At 40.1% G+C, this 21181-nt stretch overlaps 1 protein-coding gene across 5 annotated transcripts in view; it reads left to right on the top strand.

The window, feature by feature from the left end:
- Window positions 1–21181, top strand: part of ANKHD1 (ankyrin repeat and KH domain containing 1) — a 132623-nt gene that overhangs the window by 26953 nt on the left and 84489 nt on the right. For all 5 annotated transcript variants that reach the window (XM_078392507.1, XM_020799369.3, XM_020799368.3 and 2 more), the window contains exons 3-6: window positions 8342–8498; window positions 11629–11776; window positions 14750–14897; window positions 16634–16867. In XM_078392507.1, coding sequence (XP_078248633.1) covers window positions 8342–8498; window positions 11629–11776; window positions 14750–14897; window positions 16634–16867 — 687 coding nt within the window. The remainder of the gene's footprint in view (window positions 1–8341; window positions 8499–11628; window positions 11777–14749; window positions 14898–16633; window positions 16868–21181) is intronic.

Below are 21181 nucleotides of genomic sequence, written 5' to 3'. Positions count from 1 at the left end.
CCCTCTCCAATTCTTGAGGACTCGTCTAGGGATAGAGAATCCCGGTCGGAAGCCGCTGCCTCTCTTCCACCTAGGCAGATGCACACCTCCCCTGCCGGTCTCGAACAATGCGGCCAATCTCCAACCCCGAGTCACTGCTGTTATTAGCCCGGCTATTCCCCCTCTGTTTCGACCGGGCAGACATCTCCGGCACCGTCAACGCCTGTTTCTTCTTCATCGAGGGAGCCTTCTCCACCTCGTAAGAAGGCTGGTAAAACAAAACACATTTCATCTGATCGATGCTGAAAATCTCGATGAGAGGTGGTCGTTCTGCCTCAATCTGCTCGATGTAGATCAAAATACGACGATCAAGACTATGTCGACATTAGCCGCAAGATATCTTGCCGTCGACGTCGAGTGAGGACGACTATGCAAGAAGGAAGAAGGTAAATATGTGTATGCCTCATCTTCTTCCTCTTCCTTGATGTCGACACCGAAAACATGTCAACGTCGACACCGCTCAAGCCTCTAAAAACTCGGGAAAGAGCATAGACGTAGCCACTAAGGCAGGGGTCAGGGAACTTTTTTACCTTTTACCCCTAAATAATTTATATATGTATATACATTACCCCCCTTGGCTCGCACCATCTGCAGCCAAACCCCCTGCGCTCACTCGGGACCTGCCACCGCCACCCAGGCAGCCAGTCGAGCCGCCACACCACTGGGAAAGCACATCCTTGGTGAGGGGAGGCAGGCGCCGCAGGACCAGCAGGTCCACCGGCCATGAGCTCAGGTGAGGCGGGGCAGGAAGGGGGCCTCCTCACCAGAGCATCGGGCGGGTGGGCACAGGCAGGAAGGAGAGCCCTGACCAGGGCTCCGCCGGTCAAAGAGTCCAGCTGGCCTGGTACGCTGCCCTCCCCCTCCACTTTGGAGGTGAGGAGGGCAGGCAAGTGCCCTGTGTATTTCCTCACCAGGGCTCACTCTCGCTATGACTGAATGCCCGCCTACACACAACATCATCGAAAATAAAATGCCTGGGAGTAAAATGCCTGCTGCGACCGTCCTCATTACCCCCAGAATTTTCATTTTTATCCCATTTGGGGTAATTTACTCCTGTTCCCTGACCACTGCACTAAGGCTTCACATTCTACATCGAAGAGCTCACATATCAAAACCCACTGAACGTTGGTGCCTCAAAACTCTGAATTGGACAATAGAAAACGCACAGAACATATTCACTTAATTTTTGACACTGATGAAGATGAGGCTATCTCGTCAGATGATTCCTGCCAAGGACATGAAGTCCCTTCCGAAATATCTGGGGGAACACCTGTAGGAGGAGACCCATTGGAGTCAGATGCTGGAGACCCTCACCCATGCTCCCCTTCGGAAGATTTTTCTTCATATGTACAGATGATCTCGAGGATGGAAAAGACTTTAAAAATGCAAACCATTGAACCACCCCCTCCGTCATAAGATCTCATCTTTGGGGACATTAAACAGGAGAGAACCCCTCCACTCAGCTTGGGGTCTATTTCAGCACTGATGGACTTTATCAAAGAGTGCTGGAATCAACCATCCACCTCTGCCCCTGTTTCCCATAGGACAGAAAACCTGTATCTTATACATGGTGAAGATGCAACTTTCCTCATAAAACATCCTGTCCAAAAATTTTTAATTGTTGAATCCAGTTCCTCCAGGTCATCTACAAAATCGCATGTCACGCCCACTAACAGAGAGGGCCAAAAATTAGATGTACTGGGAAGAAATACAGTGGACCCTTAACTTACAGACAGCTTGAGTTACAGACTTTTTGAGTTACAGACTTCTCTGGCCGCAAAATTTAGGTTTGACTTGCAGACTGAGATTTGACTTACAGACCAGAAAAAAACCAAAATGGAACAAAAACGGCCTGTTACGGGATTAATCGGTTTTCAATGCACTGTAGGTCAATGGAGACTTGACTTACAGACTTTTTGACTTGAGAACCGCCTTTCAATACGGATTAAGTTCTCAAGTCAAGACCCCACTGTATTTATTCCCTGACAACTTTCTTGCTCGGTGTAGCCAATTATCAGACGGCAGTGGGGGCTTATCAAAGACAGCTTTGGTCAAGAGTACTCCCTGCACTCCAGGCAGCTCCAGATGACTCTAGACAAGTTTTCCTGAACACTTACGCAGAAGCCCAGTCTGTATCAAAGCACCGTTTAGCTGCCCGCCATTCAGGGGATGCTGCTGCAAAAACACTTATGTCCGCTGTAACATTGAGACGACATGTCTGGCTTAGATCTTTAGGCATCATAGAAGATGTTAAAACTTGAAGATTTACCTTTCGATGCCAGAGGACTGTTTAATGAAAAGACTGACAATAACCTTGAAAATCTACATAAGATAAAAAAGACAGCAAAGTCATATACCATACAACAACCTAAAAACAAATATCAGTGGGGTAAACAGTATCCACAGCAATACCAACAACTGGCTTCCCAATCATACCGCCCTTTCAAAAACTAGAGCCAGGCCAGATCCTCGCAAGCCTCGTCCTCTGCTTCCACATTTCGAACACAATCTGCTTCACAATGTCGTCTAAACAGTATCTTTGACTCACAACTATCAGGTCACGACCGCATCACTCGACTGGAACCATACAGTGGGGTCTCTACTTAAGAACGTCCCTACTTAAGAACAATCCAACTTAAGAACAGCTACATTTGCTAAATTTTGCTTCTACTTGAGAACAGAAATCCAAGATAAGAACAGGAAAAAAACCTTTCCTGCTCTTTTTTTAACCTTAGGTCATCTTAGGTTTAAAAAAAATTCTCCCCCTAGTGGTAGAGTACGTATTAACCAGCTTTGCATTAGTTCCTATGGGAACTAATGCTTCAATGTACGAACGCACCTCTACATAACAAAAAACCAGCCAGAACGGATTAATTGGTTTTCAGTCCATTCCTATGGGAAATTTTGCTTCAACTTAAGAACGTTTCAACTTAAGAACACCATTCCAAAACGGATTAAGTTCTGAAGTTAGAGGTTCCACTGTAGTTTCTATGGACGGAAAAGAGCAGATACGGATTAAATGGTTTTCAATGCATTCCTATGGGAAATGCAGATTCAACATAAGAACTTTTCAACTTGAGAACCACCTTCCAATACGGATTAAGTTGTATCTTCTCAACTGGACAAAAGACACCTGGGTCTTAAGCATTATTCAATTCGGCTACCGTTTGGAATTTACAGAATTGCCTCCTCTAGGACAAGTCAAGCTTACATTCTTCAATCCTGTTCTAGAAGAAGAGATTCTTACCCTTCTACAAAAACACGCTATTCAAAAAGTGCCCATGCGGGACATAGCAAATGGATTTTACTCCCGCTACCTCGCTGTGCCAAAAAAGGATGGCGGCATAAGGCCTATTCTAGACCTAAGATAATTAAACACGTACCTTCATCCTCGACTGTTCAGGATGGTCACACTAGAGTCCATTTTACACCGGCTAAAGAAAAAAGACTGGTTTGTAGTGATAGACCTCAAAGATGCTTACTTTCATGTAACCATTCACCCACATCACAGGAAATATCTCAGGTTCATATTCCAAAACACCATATATCAATTCTGTGCTCTTCCATTTGGACTCTCAGTGGCTCCAAGAACGTTCACGAAATGCATGGCCCCAGTGCCAGCCAACCTTCGTCTCCACAGCATACAGATATTTCCTTACATCGACGACTGTTTGGTAGTATCTCCATCTAGGCGAAGGGCACTTCAAGACACCGAGTTTGTCCTCCCCAGGCTCCACGATCTCGGGCTATCGTTCAGTTGGAAAAAGTCCCACCTTCTTCCATCACAGATGGTCGACTACATAGGGGGCAGGCTAAATTCTATCAAGGCAAGAATATTTCTACCTCAAGACCATGTGAAGAAAATCAAGAAGGCTGTTCGCAAGTTTTAACCACACTACACTGTGTCAGCAAGGCATGCACAACATCTGCTGGGCCCAATGGCCTCCACAACATCATCATTGGCACACGCCCGCCTGAAAATACGGTCTCTCCAGGCGTGGTTTCTGACCCTTTTCTACACCATCCAAGATGCACCTCGAAAGCGACTGCTTGTCATGGTGGAGCTAACGAAACAACTGCGATGGTGGACATTCGTACCAAATCTCCTGATCGGCCAACCGTTTCGTCCTCTGCAACTGACAGTTCAAGTAACCACGGACACGAGCCCCACAGGATGGGGAGCACACTGTGGATCCCACCAGATTCATGCACGGTGGTCCAGGCAGGAAAATCACCTGCATATCAACCATCTAGAAATGCTTGCTGTCATGAAGGCATTCAAGGCGTTCCTTCCTCTAGTACAGGGTCGTGGTGTACAAGTGATAACAGACAACATCACGACCATATACTACATCAACAAACAGGGAGGAACACGATCCATGTCCCTACTATATTTCTCGATACACCTGTGGGAATGGTGTTCCAACATCACATATTCGCAGTTGCGCTTCATGTCTCCACCACAGACAACTAGTTTGCGGACAGATTGAGCCGCCTCGCAACCCAAACCCACGAATGGGAGCTGGACGGAGAGATCTTCCACCTACTATGCAGCAGATGGGGCACTCCTGTCATAGACATGTTTGCCTCGCAAGGCAACAAGAAGTGCAAGAGGTATGCCTCCCGTGCGGGAAGAGGCATACAATCCCTAGGGAATGCCTTCATGATACCATGGGAACAAGATCTACTCTGCCTTTTCCCACTGATATCACTCATTCAGAAGACGCTGGTCAGGGCTCGACAACTAAAATCCAGTGCAATTTTCATTGCACCATGGTGACCTCGTCAGCGTTGGTTTTGAACCGTCAGGATGATGGCAATGGATGTGATGAAGCTACCAAACACCCCTCATCTCTTGACACAAGACTCAGGACAAGTCCTGCATCCAGACCTCGAGTCACTACACTTGACAGCCTGGATGATAACCCATCAATCAGATAAGTCTTAGACAAAGCAAGAACGTCAACCAATCTCCTGTACAAATACAAATGGAGGAACTTTGTCAAATTTGCCCAGTTAAATTACTTACAAACTTGTCCTATTTCACTATCAGCCTTACTCCAATACCTTCGTTACCTATCTGACTCTGATTTGGCACTATCCACCCTAATAGTCTACATTTCCACAATTATATCTTTCCAACCTCGTGATTTGGACTCCACACGATTTTTTTCCCATCCTACCATCAAATCTTTTCTGAAAGATCTTTCCAATATTCGACCACCCACTAAACTCCAATACCTCAGTGGTCCCTTCAAGTTGTTCTGCATGCGCTTACATGCCACCCATTCGAACCTATGGCCTCTTGTGACATTTGTTTACTGTCATTCAAGATATTGTTCTTAGTTGCCATTACATCTGCGAGAAGAGCAAGCGAATCAGCTGCCCTACAGTCTGATTCTCCTTATCTCCAATTTTAAAAAGATAAAGTTACTCTATACCCGGACATATCCTTTCTACCTAAAGTTGTCTCCGATCTCCACCTTAACCAACCCCTTATATTGCCTACCCTGTTTCCAGATCCTATTTCAGATGTCGAACGCATGCTCCACTTGTTGGATATGAAAAGAGCCTTGGCTTTCGTGTGGCTCAAAAACTGTTCCTATGCTTCCATGGCCAATACAAAGGGTCTCCTGCTTCTTCGTCTACCCTCTCCAGATGGCTTGTCTCGACTATCTCCCTTGCCTATGAGCTCCAGGGCAAAGCTCCTCCTGAAGGTCTCAAAGCTCATTCCACCAGAGCTGTTGCAACATCCAAGGCCCTGCTGCGTGTTGTCAATGTGCCAGACATCAGTAGAGCAGCCACCGGTCCAACGTGTCAACCTTTGTAACACATTGCAGGCTGGATCTTAGAGCAAAGAAAGAGACAAGCTTCGTGAGAGCGGTGTTGACATCCATTCTACAGTGACGGCCCTCCTTCCGGTAAGTGAGCTTGCTAGTCACCCTATTGTGTGCATTCACAGAGGCCACGATGAAGAAAAATAGGTTACTTACCTGTAACCATGGTTCTTCAAGTGGACCTCTGTGAATTCACACATCCCGCCCAGCCTTCCCACTATCCATCACTGATTGTCTCTGGACTGATTATGTCTGGATTAAGGTCACGTTATGATGGCGGATAAATGGAACTGAGGGCTGAGGCAGGCGGAGCATACACAATAGGGGCAACTCTAAACTTTTTTACTTTTATCTAAAAACTCTAGAATATTCCAAGAGAACCAGTGCAGGCGCTGTCAAAGCCCTATTGTGTGAATTCACAGCGATCCACTTGAAGAACCATGGTTACAGGTAAGTAACCTGTCTGCTTATGTGTTGCCCAAATAAGTTGTTTGGAACAGGTTGAGAACTGGCAGGAATACTCAGGAAGTAAGGAAAAATGAAAGACCAGCACCACAGGTAGAGTGAAGGAAGCAAGTGAGCAAAGTGGTAAATAAAGAGTAGCTTTTCCTGCTGCTTCTTGATAACAGGCAGACATTCATGGGTTGGGGAGTCTTCACAAACTTAGCCTGGATCTCTAGTGATTCATAGTAAGATGCATGGTCAGACATTATAGTGACATAAGGGTTACATGCCATAAATTCTTCTTCTTTAGGTGAGTTCTTATGGCATGGACTTTTTAAAAATTCTGATTTTGGTGTTGGTCCAGTATAAGCAAAAGAAGGTAATGAGTTGGAAGAGATTATTTGGGTATCTTTTGAGTATGTTTCTAGCTTGCTTTATTTAACCATACATTGTAAGATTGCCAGAACAGATGCATCCATATTTTATTAAAAAATCTAATTTGCTATGCCTTACTTGTGGTTAAATTTGTATTATTATGTGATTTGCCTATTCTGTGACCAGTATAAATATGGCTATGCTAGATTTTATATTTTTAGACTAAAATAAGCCCTCAATGTGGTAGATGCAGAAGATATATTTTCGTTAACAATTTATTTTATAATGCTGGTACACATTACATAAAAAGGCTTCAAAATGAACAAAATACATGTCTTCTGTTTTTTTTTACAAAAATGTAGCTTCAGATAGTATGTAAACAGTTTTAGAAGAAATTTGTTTTATAAAACAAAGAACTTTTGAATCTAATATTGGCCAGCATGAAAAACCACATTAACGTATTTTCAAATTATTTTACCTTGGTTGTATTTTTAGCAAAAGACACAGAATTGCATCCAGACATAGTTATATTTGTGGTAGACCCATTTGTGGTAGACACCCCACACACCCCTTCGCATATGCACGCAAGTGCCCCCTGCTCCTTCGCACATGCTCAAGCACATGTCCACCCCTTTGTGCATGTGCGTGAGTGTGGGGGGTACCCTGCCTTCCCTAACTGGTCTGTGGTGTTAAAAAGATTGGGGACCACTGGCTTAAATGACATTGATTTCAACAGTGTAAGCCTAACTGGGTCTAGTCCTCTGGAAAGTAGCTAGAACACCTACTGAATTAATTAAATTGATAGGAGACAGATTAATTCATCTAGTCACATACAGTGGTGCCTCACATCACGATGTTAATTCGTTCCAGTGAAATCGCTGTAGAACGAAAACGTCGTGATGCGATTTTAAAAAGCCCATAGAAACTCATTAAAACCAGATTGATGCGTTCCTAGCGGCTTCAAACTCACCGTTCAGCGAAGATCCTCCATAGTGCGGCCATTTTCGTTGCCTGTGCAGCGAGGAATCCGTGCAAAAACACAGCGGGTGGCCATTTTGTTTACCTGGTGGCCATTTTGAAACAGCCGATCAGCTGTTAAAAAAGGGAACCAATCATCGCAAAGCGAAATTCCCCCATAGGGAACATTGTTTTGCAATCGCTTTTGTGATCGCAAAAAGTTCGTCGTGATGCAATTTCGTCGTGAAACGGAGCGCCCGACTTGCAGGGCACCACTGTATAGGTTTGTCTTTTACATTTAAAATCTCCAACTGATTTAAACTTTACTTTTATCAAACTCCCTGAAAATTCAGGAAATATTTAAATTATAATTGAAGTCTCAAATGCACATTTCCTTGAGCCTTTTTGCCATTTCCTATTCTGTTCTTCAGATTCATGTTTTTACACCAATATAAGAACAAGAATACACTGTGTAATAAGAGTTATAAAGTCCTTAAACTTGGTACACTGCTTTGCTGTTGTATTTGAACTTCTGATGTTTTAGGAACAAAGTAGCATCTAATTTTCTGGCATGTTTGCAACTGACAACTTTAACTACTAGTGCATGTGGCTGAAGTTTAAAATAGTGTCTTTGCATTTTTTGTGTGGTTTTCGTACTAACCTGATTGATGAACGCACATACGCTGAAGGGATTGGTAAATTGTCCACTGCCGATGGTAAAGCCTTCGCAGATCCTGAGGTGCTCCGAAGACTGACCTCTTCTGTCAGCTGTGCATTGGATGAAGCTGCTGCTGCATTGACACGAATGAGAGCGGAGAACAATCACAATGCAGGACAAGTCGACAAGTATGTATTATGTATCTCTTGCTTTGGTTCAGTCTTGTAAGAGCTGCTGAGATTCTACAGGTTGATTTCTGAAGTGTACTGATATACAGTATGTGCTTAACTCCTGCAGTGTAGAATTCCATGTCTGCCCAGAAGTTATTTAGCTATGAAGTGAAATAATATGAGATAGACAGAGTAGCTTAAAATAGGTAATACACAGCAGAAAAGTGTATAGAAGCCTAGATAGTGGCTGCAGAAGCCCTTTAGGTTGGACGGGTAGGTGGAGAACATTGATTTCTCTCTGTAAGATTGCCCATGTCACATCCTTCCTGACTGTGGAGAGCACAGCTATGCAACTTCCCAGATCCAGGTGTCAGCTGCAGTAAAGCTTCTGTTTTTGGTGAATTTTTGTGCACGCCATTTCCCCGCTGTTAACAGGATTTCTGCTTTTTCTTATTTATTTCCACTTCAGAGGTCTGTAGACAAGACATTTCCCTTCACTATTATTATTGCTCAGATAACGTTTTTGAAAGTGACGATGAGGGTGCATTTGGGGAAGAGAATTGTCAGTTTCAGCTTGCATTTCAACCTTACTCATGGCGTAGGAACAAATATGTTGTCTTGAATGGGTTGAGGATGGGAAGAATTCTCAGGCAGTAAGGAAAGTAAGAGGCCAGGCTCATGAATAGAGGGATGAAGAAAGCAAGTGTGCTGAAAAAGAGTTTTGAGGGAAATTGGAAAATGGAAAACAACAGTTGGACATTCATGAACAGATGTCTAGACTAAAGAGTCTAGGTGGAAGTCCAGTGAGTTGCCAGGATTGACAACCTCTTGGGCTGATTCAGTTGAAACAGTAAGCCAAGAACTAATGGGAATGCTTGTTTGTACGGACAGTGTGCTGCATGCTGCCCACAGTTTCTGTTAGCAGGAGAAGGGGCTAAAGAAGATCTGTGGTCTGTTTTAACGTGCCATCCGAATGCAAATACAACCCTGATAATCCTTTTCGGCACTAAACCTGAAAAGAGAATCCAGAATAAGCCATGCATTCCTCCTCTGGTTTGTTGGAGGGTAGTTGCGTGAGTAAGGAAGCTGTGATGTATCTCAGTGACCCAGCAAACAAACTGGATCAGAAGAGAATGCTCTGGTTCATTTAACAGTCCTGTTCTAAGCACAAGTGATCAGGTAGCATATGTTGACATGCTGCTCCTAGGGTCCAAACCAGACAGTTAATTTGCAAATTCGCACAAGCCAACTTTTTGGTTTCAGGGCTCATCTTGTGAGGATTGGTTCAGGAACAAAAGATTGGATTTAATGCTGTTTCCATAGTCATTTTAATTAAGTCTGGAAAAAGTGTCAAACAGATTTGGATTTTCTACATTTGTGAGATGAAATGGGGATAAAATTGGTTTAGAAGGTGCCTCAGGAGGCAGTGCACCATTATTGAAAGGAACAGGCCTTGCCTGCAGATATATAGTATAAAACATGTTTATTGGCTGGTGCATATGAGATTTGGAGTTTTAAATGATCCTCATCCTTCCCTGAGCCTCATTTCTCTTTTCTCTGAATGTCTGCTATGTGTATTTACCTTGGTTCTTACTGATGGGCACTACTGTTGGTGTAATTATTTAAGAAGGAGAGGCCATAATTTGGTGGAGTATTTGAAAAGTCTTAACCCCTCAAAACAGTATTAGAAAAATTCTTCTTGAATAAATTCTATAGGCTAAAGTCCTAATAATATGTCACAACTAGGGTAGTCTTATTGAATACATTCCACTGATTCTGTGGGCCTGATCTAGTTGTGACTTACTACTGGATTTCAGCTATTATTTAAAAGGGTTGTGTGGTGAAATTTATATCTGGTAGGCATTAATATGGTACCTGCCCGCATCTGCTACGTTAATTGCAGCATGTAGGATTTGGAACCAAAGATTTGTTAAGCATGTAGATTTTTTTTAAAAGATATATGTTACAGTCCTTCATTTTTTGTGACACAGATCATAATTCAGGCTAAAGCAAGGAGTCTGTCATCTTCATATTTCTAGTGTACTGTACATAGTTAAGACCCTTAAGACTTGTGAGCTTCATAGAAAATATATTTTGTCAAACATGTACCACAACTATTTAGCTTATTCAGGAATCTGGAAGAAACATACTAATAAGCTTAAATTACAGAAAGCCAGATTTCAGTTGAATATCAGAAAAAAACATAACTCTTTTCTGTACTATTTTTTGATGAGTACAACAGTGGAACCAATTACCTTGGGAAATGGTACCGTGTTTCCCTGAAAATAAGACAGGGTCTTATATTAATTTTTGCTCCATAAATGCATTAGGGCTTATTTTCATGGGAGTTTTATATTTTTTTTTCATGTACAACAATGTACATTTACTCAAATACAGTCATGTCATTTTCTTCTGGTTGCTGCACGATGGTGGAGGGTGGGGTTTCACTTAACTGGGGCTTATTTTTGGGGTAGGGCTTACGCATTCTGAAAAATCATACTAGGGCTTATTTTCAGATTGGGTCTTATTTTCGGGGAAACAGGGTAAGTCCTCCAACACTAGAGGCATTCAGGAGGAATATCTGTCAAATATACTTAAACTTGGATTCCTGCGTTGAATAGTGGTTGGATTTGATGGCCTTATAAGGCTCTGTCTAACTCCATCATTTTATAATTCTATGATTTATAATAAAGAGAAGAGAAGTGAATCTTATAAACAAAATCTCTATCTTCCCAAGTATCAGTTTCATAGCCTTCTACACTACTTAATTTCTGTCAGTATGAAAGAATAGCTACAGTATTTCTAAATTGTCCTGATCTGCAGCCTTCATATAGACTATAGATTTCTTAGTTCTGATATCCCCATTTCATTTGTTGTGAATGGCAGCAAAGGGAAGTGTAAGGCCAGTGCTATACTTACTTCCAAGCTTTCCTAAGATTAGTCTTATTGAGAAAACATAGTCTTTGTAGGGCTAGAGTTGCCAGTATGCAAATGTGGCTATGTCCCCCATTTAGTTGTTATGTTAATCCATTTTAAAGGTTATCAGCTGTCCTTAACTTGAAGATCTTAATTTGATCACAAGTTGATATTTGTGTAATTTATTTCATCCAATTTCATGTGATGATTAATTTCAAAATGTATTTTCCAGTCGCAGTTTGGCAGAAGCATGCTCAGATGGGGATGTAAACGCTGTTCGGAAGTTGCTGGATGAAGGAAGAAGTGTAAATGAGCATACAGAAGAAGGAGAGAGTCTACTTTGTTTGGCATGTTCCGCTGGATATTATGAGTTGGCGCAGGTAAGTGCTGAATAGTGATTTTAAAACTATTGCTTTTTGTGAGGTGTTGAGTCCTTGTCATAAGTACACATTTCAGCTCACCTTATTCAGACCAGAAGGAAAGCTTGTGAATTATGGTTGCAGTGTAAACATATACATTAATAAAATATAATGTCAGGTACTTTTGTTCAAGCTTGTGCAGCCAATAGTTTTTGAAGGGCCTAAGCTTGCAAGGTTTCATTCTTTTAACAAGAAAGCAGTTGAGAATGTGCATTAAGTTGTAACCTCTTAGTTTATAACTGTAAAGATTGAGTAGGATATCTCCAGTTTTTTTAATGATCTCTGAGCATGATCCCCAGGGCTTGAAAAATGCACTCATCCACTCGTCTGTGATGAGTGAAAAAGTCACAGCTCCCTCCCTCCCTCCCTCCCTCTTTCCCCTCCACCTCTCTCTGTCTCTCTCTCTCTCTCTAATCTTGCAGTCCTCACGTCCACCCTCCCATTTCAAAAGGAAAACTGCTGTCTTCTCGCAAGAAGAGAGTTTGAGCGGCACGTAGAGATATAGCTCTGCAGAAGAATGTACAATAGTCCTATGCTGGAGAATATGGAGATTCACTGCTCCCAATTTCAACCGAACAAGGACACATCCTGGGGTTGGAGGGAACCGTGGCTCCTGAAAAGGCTGGGGGCTTTTGCTTTCGGTTTTATTTTGCTGGAGACATTAAAAAGAAAGGCATTCAAAATACAGTAGTGCCTCGCATTACGACGTTAATTCGTTCCAGTGATTTCGAAAATGTAATGCGAAAATTTCGAGAACGAAAACGTAATGCGAAAATAAAAAGCCCATTGAAACACATTGAAACCCCTTCAATGCATTCCAATGGGCTGGAAACTCACCGTCCAGCGAAGATCCTCCATAGGGCGGCTATTTTCGGTGGCTGTCTTGCGAGGAATCCATCCCAGAAAACAGCGGCAAGCCATTTTATTTACCCGGTGGCCATTTTGAAACCGTCGATCAGCTGTAGGAAAATCGTCGTTTTGCGAAGAATCGGTTCTGGAAGCAGGCAACCAATCATCGCAAAGCGAAAAAAACCCATTCAGACCATCGTTTTGCGATCGCAATTGCAATCGCAAAAAGATCATAATGTGGTTTCATCGTAATGCAGGGCAATCGTAAAGCGAGGCACCACTGTACAAGCTTCATGACCCCACAGGCACGCAGGTAATAAAGCAACAAAGTCTGAGGGCATAAATCAGTGATTCCCAGTCTCAATAAATTGCAAGGCTATAGTGTGGTCATGCTCACTGGTGAAATTTTTGACTGACTGGTGAGACATTCTAAAATTTTTCAAGCCCTGATGATCTCAGTTGTCATGAAGTTCACTGAATAAAAGAAATTGGGGAACCTGCTTTGCATACCCAACAGGGGGAAGTAATATTATTCTTTATGATCAACTCAGCCTGTGGTTGCTTTATTCCATAGACCTCAGTGGGAACTGAGTAGAGGAGAGCAGACAAAGGGAGGTTTCAAAAACACAATTATCAATGCTGAAAAGCGTGGGGGGGGGGGCTGTCATGTTACCTTTAATAATGCCTCTGTTATATCACCGAAATGAATTGATCCCATTTATTTTTGTGGCAAATGGTAGACATCTTGCCTCCTTTGCTTCCCATACCCAGTCACAGTAAGATCTTTTAGGTACTGGTAGCTCTTTTGTAAAAAGATTAACAAAGACAATAGGTGTTATGGAGAGCTGACCATGTCTGTCTTAATAGTCACATCACTTCATGCATAATCCTGATTTTACTTTATTTGTTGTATTTCTGAGGTGTGTCAGACTAGGGTGAGGGTAGGCATGTTTGGCAGATTTGGAGTCCCCTTGGTGTGAAAGTTCACCCTTTAATGAGAAAGTGTGAAAAGTCTTTAAATCAACCAGATAATACTTGCTTTAAAGGGCTGTAGCATAGTGGTGCACCACATACTTTGCATTAATTCAGGTTTGGCATCTTGAGGCAAAAATGAGGAAAAAAATAGATTTAATATCTTGAAGCTACTGCTGCTTGTGATACATGAGCTACATGGAGCAAAGACCTGAATTGGTAAAAGGTAGCTTCTTACCTACTTATAAATAACAGGGTAAAATATTTGAGGGTTACAGTGCTAAAATTTTGTATCATTTTTTTTTTTTGCCCAGAGATACAGATAGCATTGAAGACAAAAGTGCATTGTTCACCTTGGATTATATCTGGGGATATATAAGAAAAACTCATACTGAGAAAATGAATTAAAATTGATGCCATGTGAATATGGTATACCCAAAGTATAGTATTATCTTCCCTATTTGTTATAAGCATGGTTTGTGGTATTAAAGCCTTTCATTAATTTGCAGCCTTTCACATGAAAGTTCAGGTACTTATCTGTTCCAGGCAATTCTCATTCTTGGACTTCCCTCCTCCTTACCTTAAGAGGTTTTCACCACTTTTTTTTCTAAGCACAACAATATCATGGCACATAGCTCTACCATCATCGTGGTAATAAGACCAAGAAAAAGGAGTACAAAGATGGCAGATGGGCACAAGTGTAATTCCACCAGTTGTACATTGCTTCCTTAGTCCAGAAGACACTACATGTTACTGGTAGCATTAGTGTAATAAGGTGAAGTTTACCACTTGACTACTTCCCCAGGCCGTTTCTGCTTGTCCTGTAAAGGTAAAATTGAATTGCTGTAACATAGGTACAGGTATCTTAAGATATTCTTAGGTTAACAATTCTTTGCTTATATACCCTTTTCATCTTTGTCTGATATCAACAGTTCTTCATTTATGCTTCTTCATCTCTTCTTTATTCTTGTTTGTCTGATTTGAATGAGTAAGCCCTCTGAACAGGGATTTATATTATGCTGATACTAAATAACTACTTTTATGGTAGAAATCTGTTTCTTCCCTCTCACAGAAAATTTAATGATAAGCCAAATGTCTCTTTAATTTATGCAGGTGTTACTTGCCATGCATGCAAATGTTGAAGATAGAGGAAATAAAGGAGATATAACACCACTCATGGCAGCAGCCAGCGGAGGCTATGTGGACATTGTAAAACTGTTACTTGTTCATTGTGCTGATGTCAATGCCCAGTCTTCAACAGGTAAGAACAATTATAGATAATGTAATGCAATTGATAACATGGGTATTGGTCTTCAGTTTCTTATTTGCAGTGTTTTTATGTTAATTTCTATCCTTAAAAAAGACAGATGTTACGAAAAAAGACACATGATAAGAGTATGAATATATAACACAGTAGTTTAGCACAGTGATTTAGGGATCTGGCTATGGAGCCAGAGGTTGGGAGTTCGATTCTCCACTGTACCTTCTGGGAGAAGAGCCAGCCTATGTGGCCTTGGGCAAGCTGCACAGTCTCAGGATTCCCCTGGAAGAAGGGAATGGAAAGCAACTTCTTAGTATTCTCTACGTAGAAAACCATGAAAATCAGAATTGATTTGGGGGCACCTAGTTCTTATTATTTATTATTAATAGAGTATGAAAATCTAATTCTTCATAATTTTTTATGTCCTCTTTATTAATAATGCCACATTACATAACAAAAACAAAGAGAAAGTAAACTGACAGTTTTAACAATAAAAACAATGACGCTTGTCTTTTAAATTTATGAATCTCTTGTTGTAAGCTGCATTTTAAATGAAAACTCAGATGAATCTTGGTGAAAAATCAGTCAATGTTAATATTGCCAATAATGTTTAAAGGATTTATCGTAAATTTGAGAATTGAAACATATTGTTACAGTAATTGTAATTTATTGTAAAACATTTCTCCCAAGATACACAGAAATTATTGCTCATTCTTTAATTTATTAACATGGCTGAGCCTGAATTGCAAATAAATTTTCCAAATGTTACTTGTTATCGGACATATTATGGATCAGCATACAAAACTATAATTTCTGATTTAATAATACCTTTACTACTATCACCGACCAGAAGGCCAGAAAACAGTGGAAGTTGTCAATTATAAAATAAATGCCTCTTAGTTTGGCATTTTGGAGGATGGTTTCTACTTTTTTGATTTGACTTGACTGTAAAATAGTAATTCTTTGTGTTTTTTCCTTTGATATCTTTGACTTTCATGGCCTCTGATATATTCTTTCGAAGGTTTATTCAACGCAGCAGCAAGGTTTCTCAGTCACTTCACTTTCTGTCTGCAACACATTTTCTGTCTGCAGGAGGGTCACCTGATGTAAAAGTACATCCATTGTGGACATTTTTCCATGCCAGTCCTTTAAAACATTGAGCTTCTTCTCAGGGCATTTTCCTGAGAGAAAGCTGTGCAAACTTCTGACCAGACCACTCTGGCTAGTTTTTCTCCACTTCCAAGTGTCTCCTGTCTCCTGCAGGCTATTTTCTTGCATGGAGCAGCTGTGTTGATTTCCGGTACCACCACAACCAGCACTATATTAATATATGACACCACCACAGCCATCACTGACACTGGCCACTCCTTCCATTTTAAACAAGCCTTTAAATTATTAGTCGCAGCCCTCTTTGATACCTATCACGCGCAGGGTTAGCTTGTTGCTGCCAAACAAGAAGTAGAAAAATAAGGAGAAGGATTGTGCTCGAACTCCTTCCCCGCTTGTGAAAAAATTGATGTAGAATTAATTCTCTTATAGAAGATTCTTGTATATGCTTATTTACAGGAATGCAGAAATTTATTTATGTTGTACAATAAAGAGGTAGTGTTTTAAAGATCAAACAATAGTTTAAAAATACATGAATTATGTAGTTACGCATTTGTTAGATTTTTAAGTACATAAAGACTAAGGTGGCTAAAAGTAATCATGACATATTTCTTCTTCTGTCCTCTTAGGGAACACTGCACTCACTTATGCCTGTGCTGGAGGATTTGTTGACATTGTCAAAGTGTTGTTGAAAGCAGGTGCGAATATTGAAGATCATAATGAAAATGGACATACACCTTTAATGGAAGCTGCCAGTGCGGGCCATGTTGAGGTTGCAAGAGTGCTTCTAGAATATGGTGCAGGAATCAATACTCACTCCAATGAATTCAAAGAAAGTGCTCTTACACTTGCTTGTTATAAAGGTATGTAATTTTCAACAAATTGTATATTCTGTAGATAAAGAGCTGCCTCTTGCCTGTAGCATTCTACTCAGTATATATAGCTGAATTATAATGTCACATGACTCACTGATGGGTGTGCTGCCATGGGGTCTTCTTGAAGAATTTTGGGAGTTGGAATCCAAAAACATGAAAGAGTAAACCCACCCCTATTTCTCAGTATAAACACAGCCAAGGCTTACCTATAGAGTGGCAGATGTCATGCTTACCAGGACCTTGTATCCAAATTTGTGATGAATCTTAGAGCACAGGGAAAAAGCTTTCGGAGGTTGTTAGGGTTTAATATTTTTTTGCTGTAACATGACAGTAGTTCCCTTTACTTAATTTTGAACCAGCTGTCTCCAAGAATGATTCCTTTGTTACTGCTCTTACCTCAGATTTCTTCATGACTTGGTATTGGTCCACCTCACAATGTAGGCATATCACTCTGCTCATGTCTCCAGATACATCACCTTTAAAGGGGTCATCCCTTCCAATTCCCAAGTCAGTGCTTTCTCACAAATGAGAGTTTGCTTGTCCAGTTATTCACATGTTGCTGTAGATGAGCAGAGAAAGATCCATTGCTGGGAATGAGTACTGGTATGTGGCTATATAAATTTCTAGATGCATAGGTCATTGAAAGAACAACTGTTACATGTGAACAACCTGTGCACAAGGGTATCTAGTTATAGCTGAGATGATAACTAAAATGCAGGCGTTGGTTTTTTTAAGTTCTGTTAATATAGTAAACAGTACAGTTTTAACTGTTGAAGTTATACATGATGCATTTAAATTAAAAGCAATTGGTTCAATTCTGATTGTTTATTGTTTTTGTACTCCAAAAAAGATGTTGCTCCAAACACTTTACAAAATATTAAAAGTATAAAATATTAACCCATCATTAAAACAAGTTTCCAAACTAAAATCAACATTGATGAAGCAGAAAGAACTAGAATGAAAGAATAAATGAGCAGCAGAGTCAAATACTTGTTTAGAAAAAATATCTTAACTTGTTTGTGAAACATAGATACAAAATCTTTTGGTCTAGGTATTACATACAATTTTCTCTGCATGTCTTTTCTTGATTTTCAGAGAAATGTTTCTCATTGTTTCAGATTTATTTGATGTTTAAATGTTTCAATTCTGTTTACAAAATTATACATAATAGAAGTCATGGATCAATGTCTGATCCTAAAAATAGGCAAATAGAACAGGATTTTCCTGCTTCTCTTTCCTTCTGTTATCTCTTGGACTTCTCCCGAATCTTCTTTTGAGGATTTGGAACAGCGTAAATGTATTTTAAATTAAACTGATTTAAAACACTACAGTACTTGGAAGGACTTGGTTTAATCATATGACTCTCCCTTCCTCAACATTTTCCCTCTTGTTTTCTATAGACCCTTAATACTTATTTCCACAATTTAGAGATACAAGTTTCATTTTCAGAAGACCGATTTTGTACAGTTTAAGAAACACTCTCTGACTGAAATCCTGTTGCTTTGTTACATTCACTTGATTTCATCTGGTAATTAGAGTCACCATTGTGATTCTCAGGCAGTGCTTTTGCTTGTTGCCACTATTTATTTATTTATTTATTTATTCATTCATTCATTCATTCATTCATTCATTCATTCATTCCATTTATACCCTGCTTATCTGTTCATCGCGAACACTCTGGGTGGCTTACAACATAACATATAAAACAAGCATATATATAACATAATTAACATAATTAGAAAAAAGAAAGAATTTTTTTTCTCCAAGATGGCGAGAGAACAAGATAAATTATAATAGATAAAAAGGGAAGAAAAATTAAGAATTAACTGGAAGGGGGGAAGGCCTGCCTAAACATCCATGTTTTCAGTTGTTTCTTAAAACTACCCAGCAAGGGCGCTGCGCGAATCTCTGGAGGTAAGTTGTTCCAAAGGTGAGGAGCCACCGCCGAGAAGGCCCAATTTCTTGTTTTTTCCTTCTGGGCCTCCCTCAGCGTCAGGCTCCTCAGCCTCACCTCCTGGCTCGCGCGTGTGACATGGGTAGAACTGGGTGGGAGTAAGCGCTCCGCCAAGTATCGAGGTCCTAAACCGTTTAGGGCTTTAAACATAAGTATCAAAACTTTGAAGTCAACATGGAACCAAATGGGCAGCCAATACAACGCGGCCAGAGAATCCCAGCAGGGAGTTCTTAATTAGCAGCTGAAAGTGAATGAATGTTACGCTGTTTTCTTTCTACTTGTATAACAAAGCAGCAAGATTTCAGACATTAAAACAGATTTTGGCAGTGGAAGTGAACAATGTTTGGTTGAACAGGTTGATCATAAATATTCAGAGGATTTTCTGACTTTCATTATAACAACTACCGTCACCAGACAGACATTCAGATTATTATTTTTTTCAAACTAAAGCAACAGTGGCTGAAATTCTGTTGCCTTTGTTCTTCATGTGTCAGACTGATTATATCATCAATCATGGCCTTTTATCACTAATTAAAAGTTTGCAACCTGCCCCCACCCCACCCATCCACTGGTTTTAGGGCTCCCTAGAAATCCATTTCACCCTGGGTAAGTCTTTGGAAGGCTGGGACAGCCAGGTACTAGGAGCAGGATGGGAATCAGAATTAGAAAATAAAGTTGATCAGGTCTTTTCTTCCTTTTGTCATATAAATAAATTAGTATATGTTTCTAGAGAGAAACGTCTGAGTATTGCAGATTTTCTGCTATTTTCTATACTCGGTACCTGTAGAAGAGAAAGATTAAACTGATTAATCTCAACCAAAGCCTGTGGAATTGCATAAAATTAAGGTCCCACTCCAAGAGATGTTGGGCCCTTTTTACAAAAAAAATAAATAAAATACATTTTTTAATTCATTTTCCATTGGGTAAGAGAAGATCATAGGGAAGGGGATTTGGATCAGGGTATTGGGGTAAATAAAATATACAGAATGTGATGGACAACAGTATATATCATTATTACATTTGTTGTTATGTTTCTTACTAAACTTACTTCACACTTACCATTTTTTTTCTAAGCATTTAAAATCTAAAAATGTTATCCTCTCTATGTTATATTTTCTTTCTCATTATTTTATCCCTTTCATATTCTCATCTCTCATCCAATTATACAAAGGTTTCCACTTTTTTCTAGCCTCAGCAGTTTCTTTGTCTTTTTTCTTCAGTTAAAATATCCATCTCTGCTGCTTCAAAACTTTTTTCTATTAACTCCTGGGTTGTCTCCTCTTTTTTCCAATATTTGGCGTAGAAAATTCTTGCTGCTGTTGTTACATGTATGATCAAATATCTTTTTTTCTTTTTCTATAGAATCTGGTATTATATTTAACAAAAACAGTTCAGGTTCATATGGAATTATAGAGGATAACATTTTTTGTAAAAGCTCATGGACTAATTTTCAAAAGTTCTTAGCTTCCCTACAAGTCCACCACATATGATAAAAGCTACTTTCTTTTGATTTGCATTTCCAACATTTGTTAGAGGTACTTCGATATATTTTCAATAATTTTTCAGGTGTCATATACCATCTATAGAACATACATATTTTCTTTGTAATTAATTGTTCTTCTTCGTGGTCTCTGAATGCACACGAATGGGTTAAACTGCGCCTGTGCAGGACTCTTTGGAATATTCTAGAGCTAAAATGACAAGTGTAACGTCTCCCTGTATCGCGCATGCTCCGGCCACCGGTACCTCAGTTCCTTTTTGCTGCCTTTGCAATAGGACTTCTTTGAATCGCTTAGAGCTACTTCTGTTTAAAATTTCTGGTTTTGACTCAGATTGTTTTTTCTTGACTATTTTTATTATTTTATTTATTAGACTTTTATCCCACCCTTCTAGACAATGTCTACTCAGGGTGGGTCACAATAAAATCCTTCATAAAAACAATTAAAAGAATAAATTAAATTGACATATTAGTGTTGATCAAGATGGGAAAATAGACAAAAAACTAAGAAAAAGTAATAGTCAAGTATTGACAGGAGGGAAGGCCTGCCTAAAGAGCCAAGTCTTTAATTGGCTCTTAAAAACACCCAGTGACTACGAAGATTATCTGGCTTATCAACAAGGACTGTTCTGATTTTGATCTTATGCTAATCCCTTTGTATACTGTGATCATTCGGATTTGACCTCGGACTGTTTATCTTATTGATGCTGGTTTCCGATTCCATTTATATTTCATTACTTAATTTGACCCTTGGACTGCTTATCATTCTGATCTTGGTTTCAAATTCAATTTATACTTGATTACTTGGCTTGACCCTCGGACTGTTTATCATTCTGATCCTTATTCAGTG

Source organism: Pogona vitticeps, chromosome 4 (assembly GCF_051106095.1).
Source record: "Pogona vitticeps strain Pit_001003342236 chromosome 4, PviZW2.1, whole genome shotgun sequence".
Classification (NCBI taxonomy): domain Eukaryota; kingdom Metazoa; phylum Chordata; class Lepidosauria; order Squamata; family Agamidae; genus Pogona; species Pogona vitticeps.
Note: the sequence above shows the minus strand (reverse complement) of the source record. Positions and strands in the feature narration are given on the sequence as shown.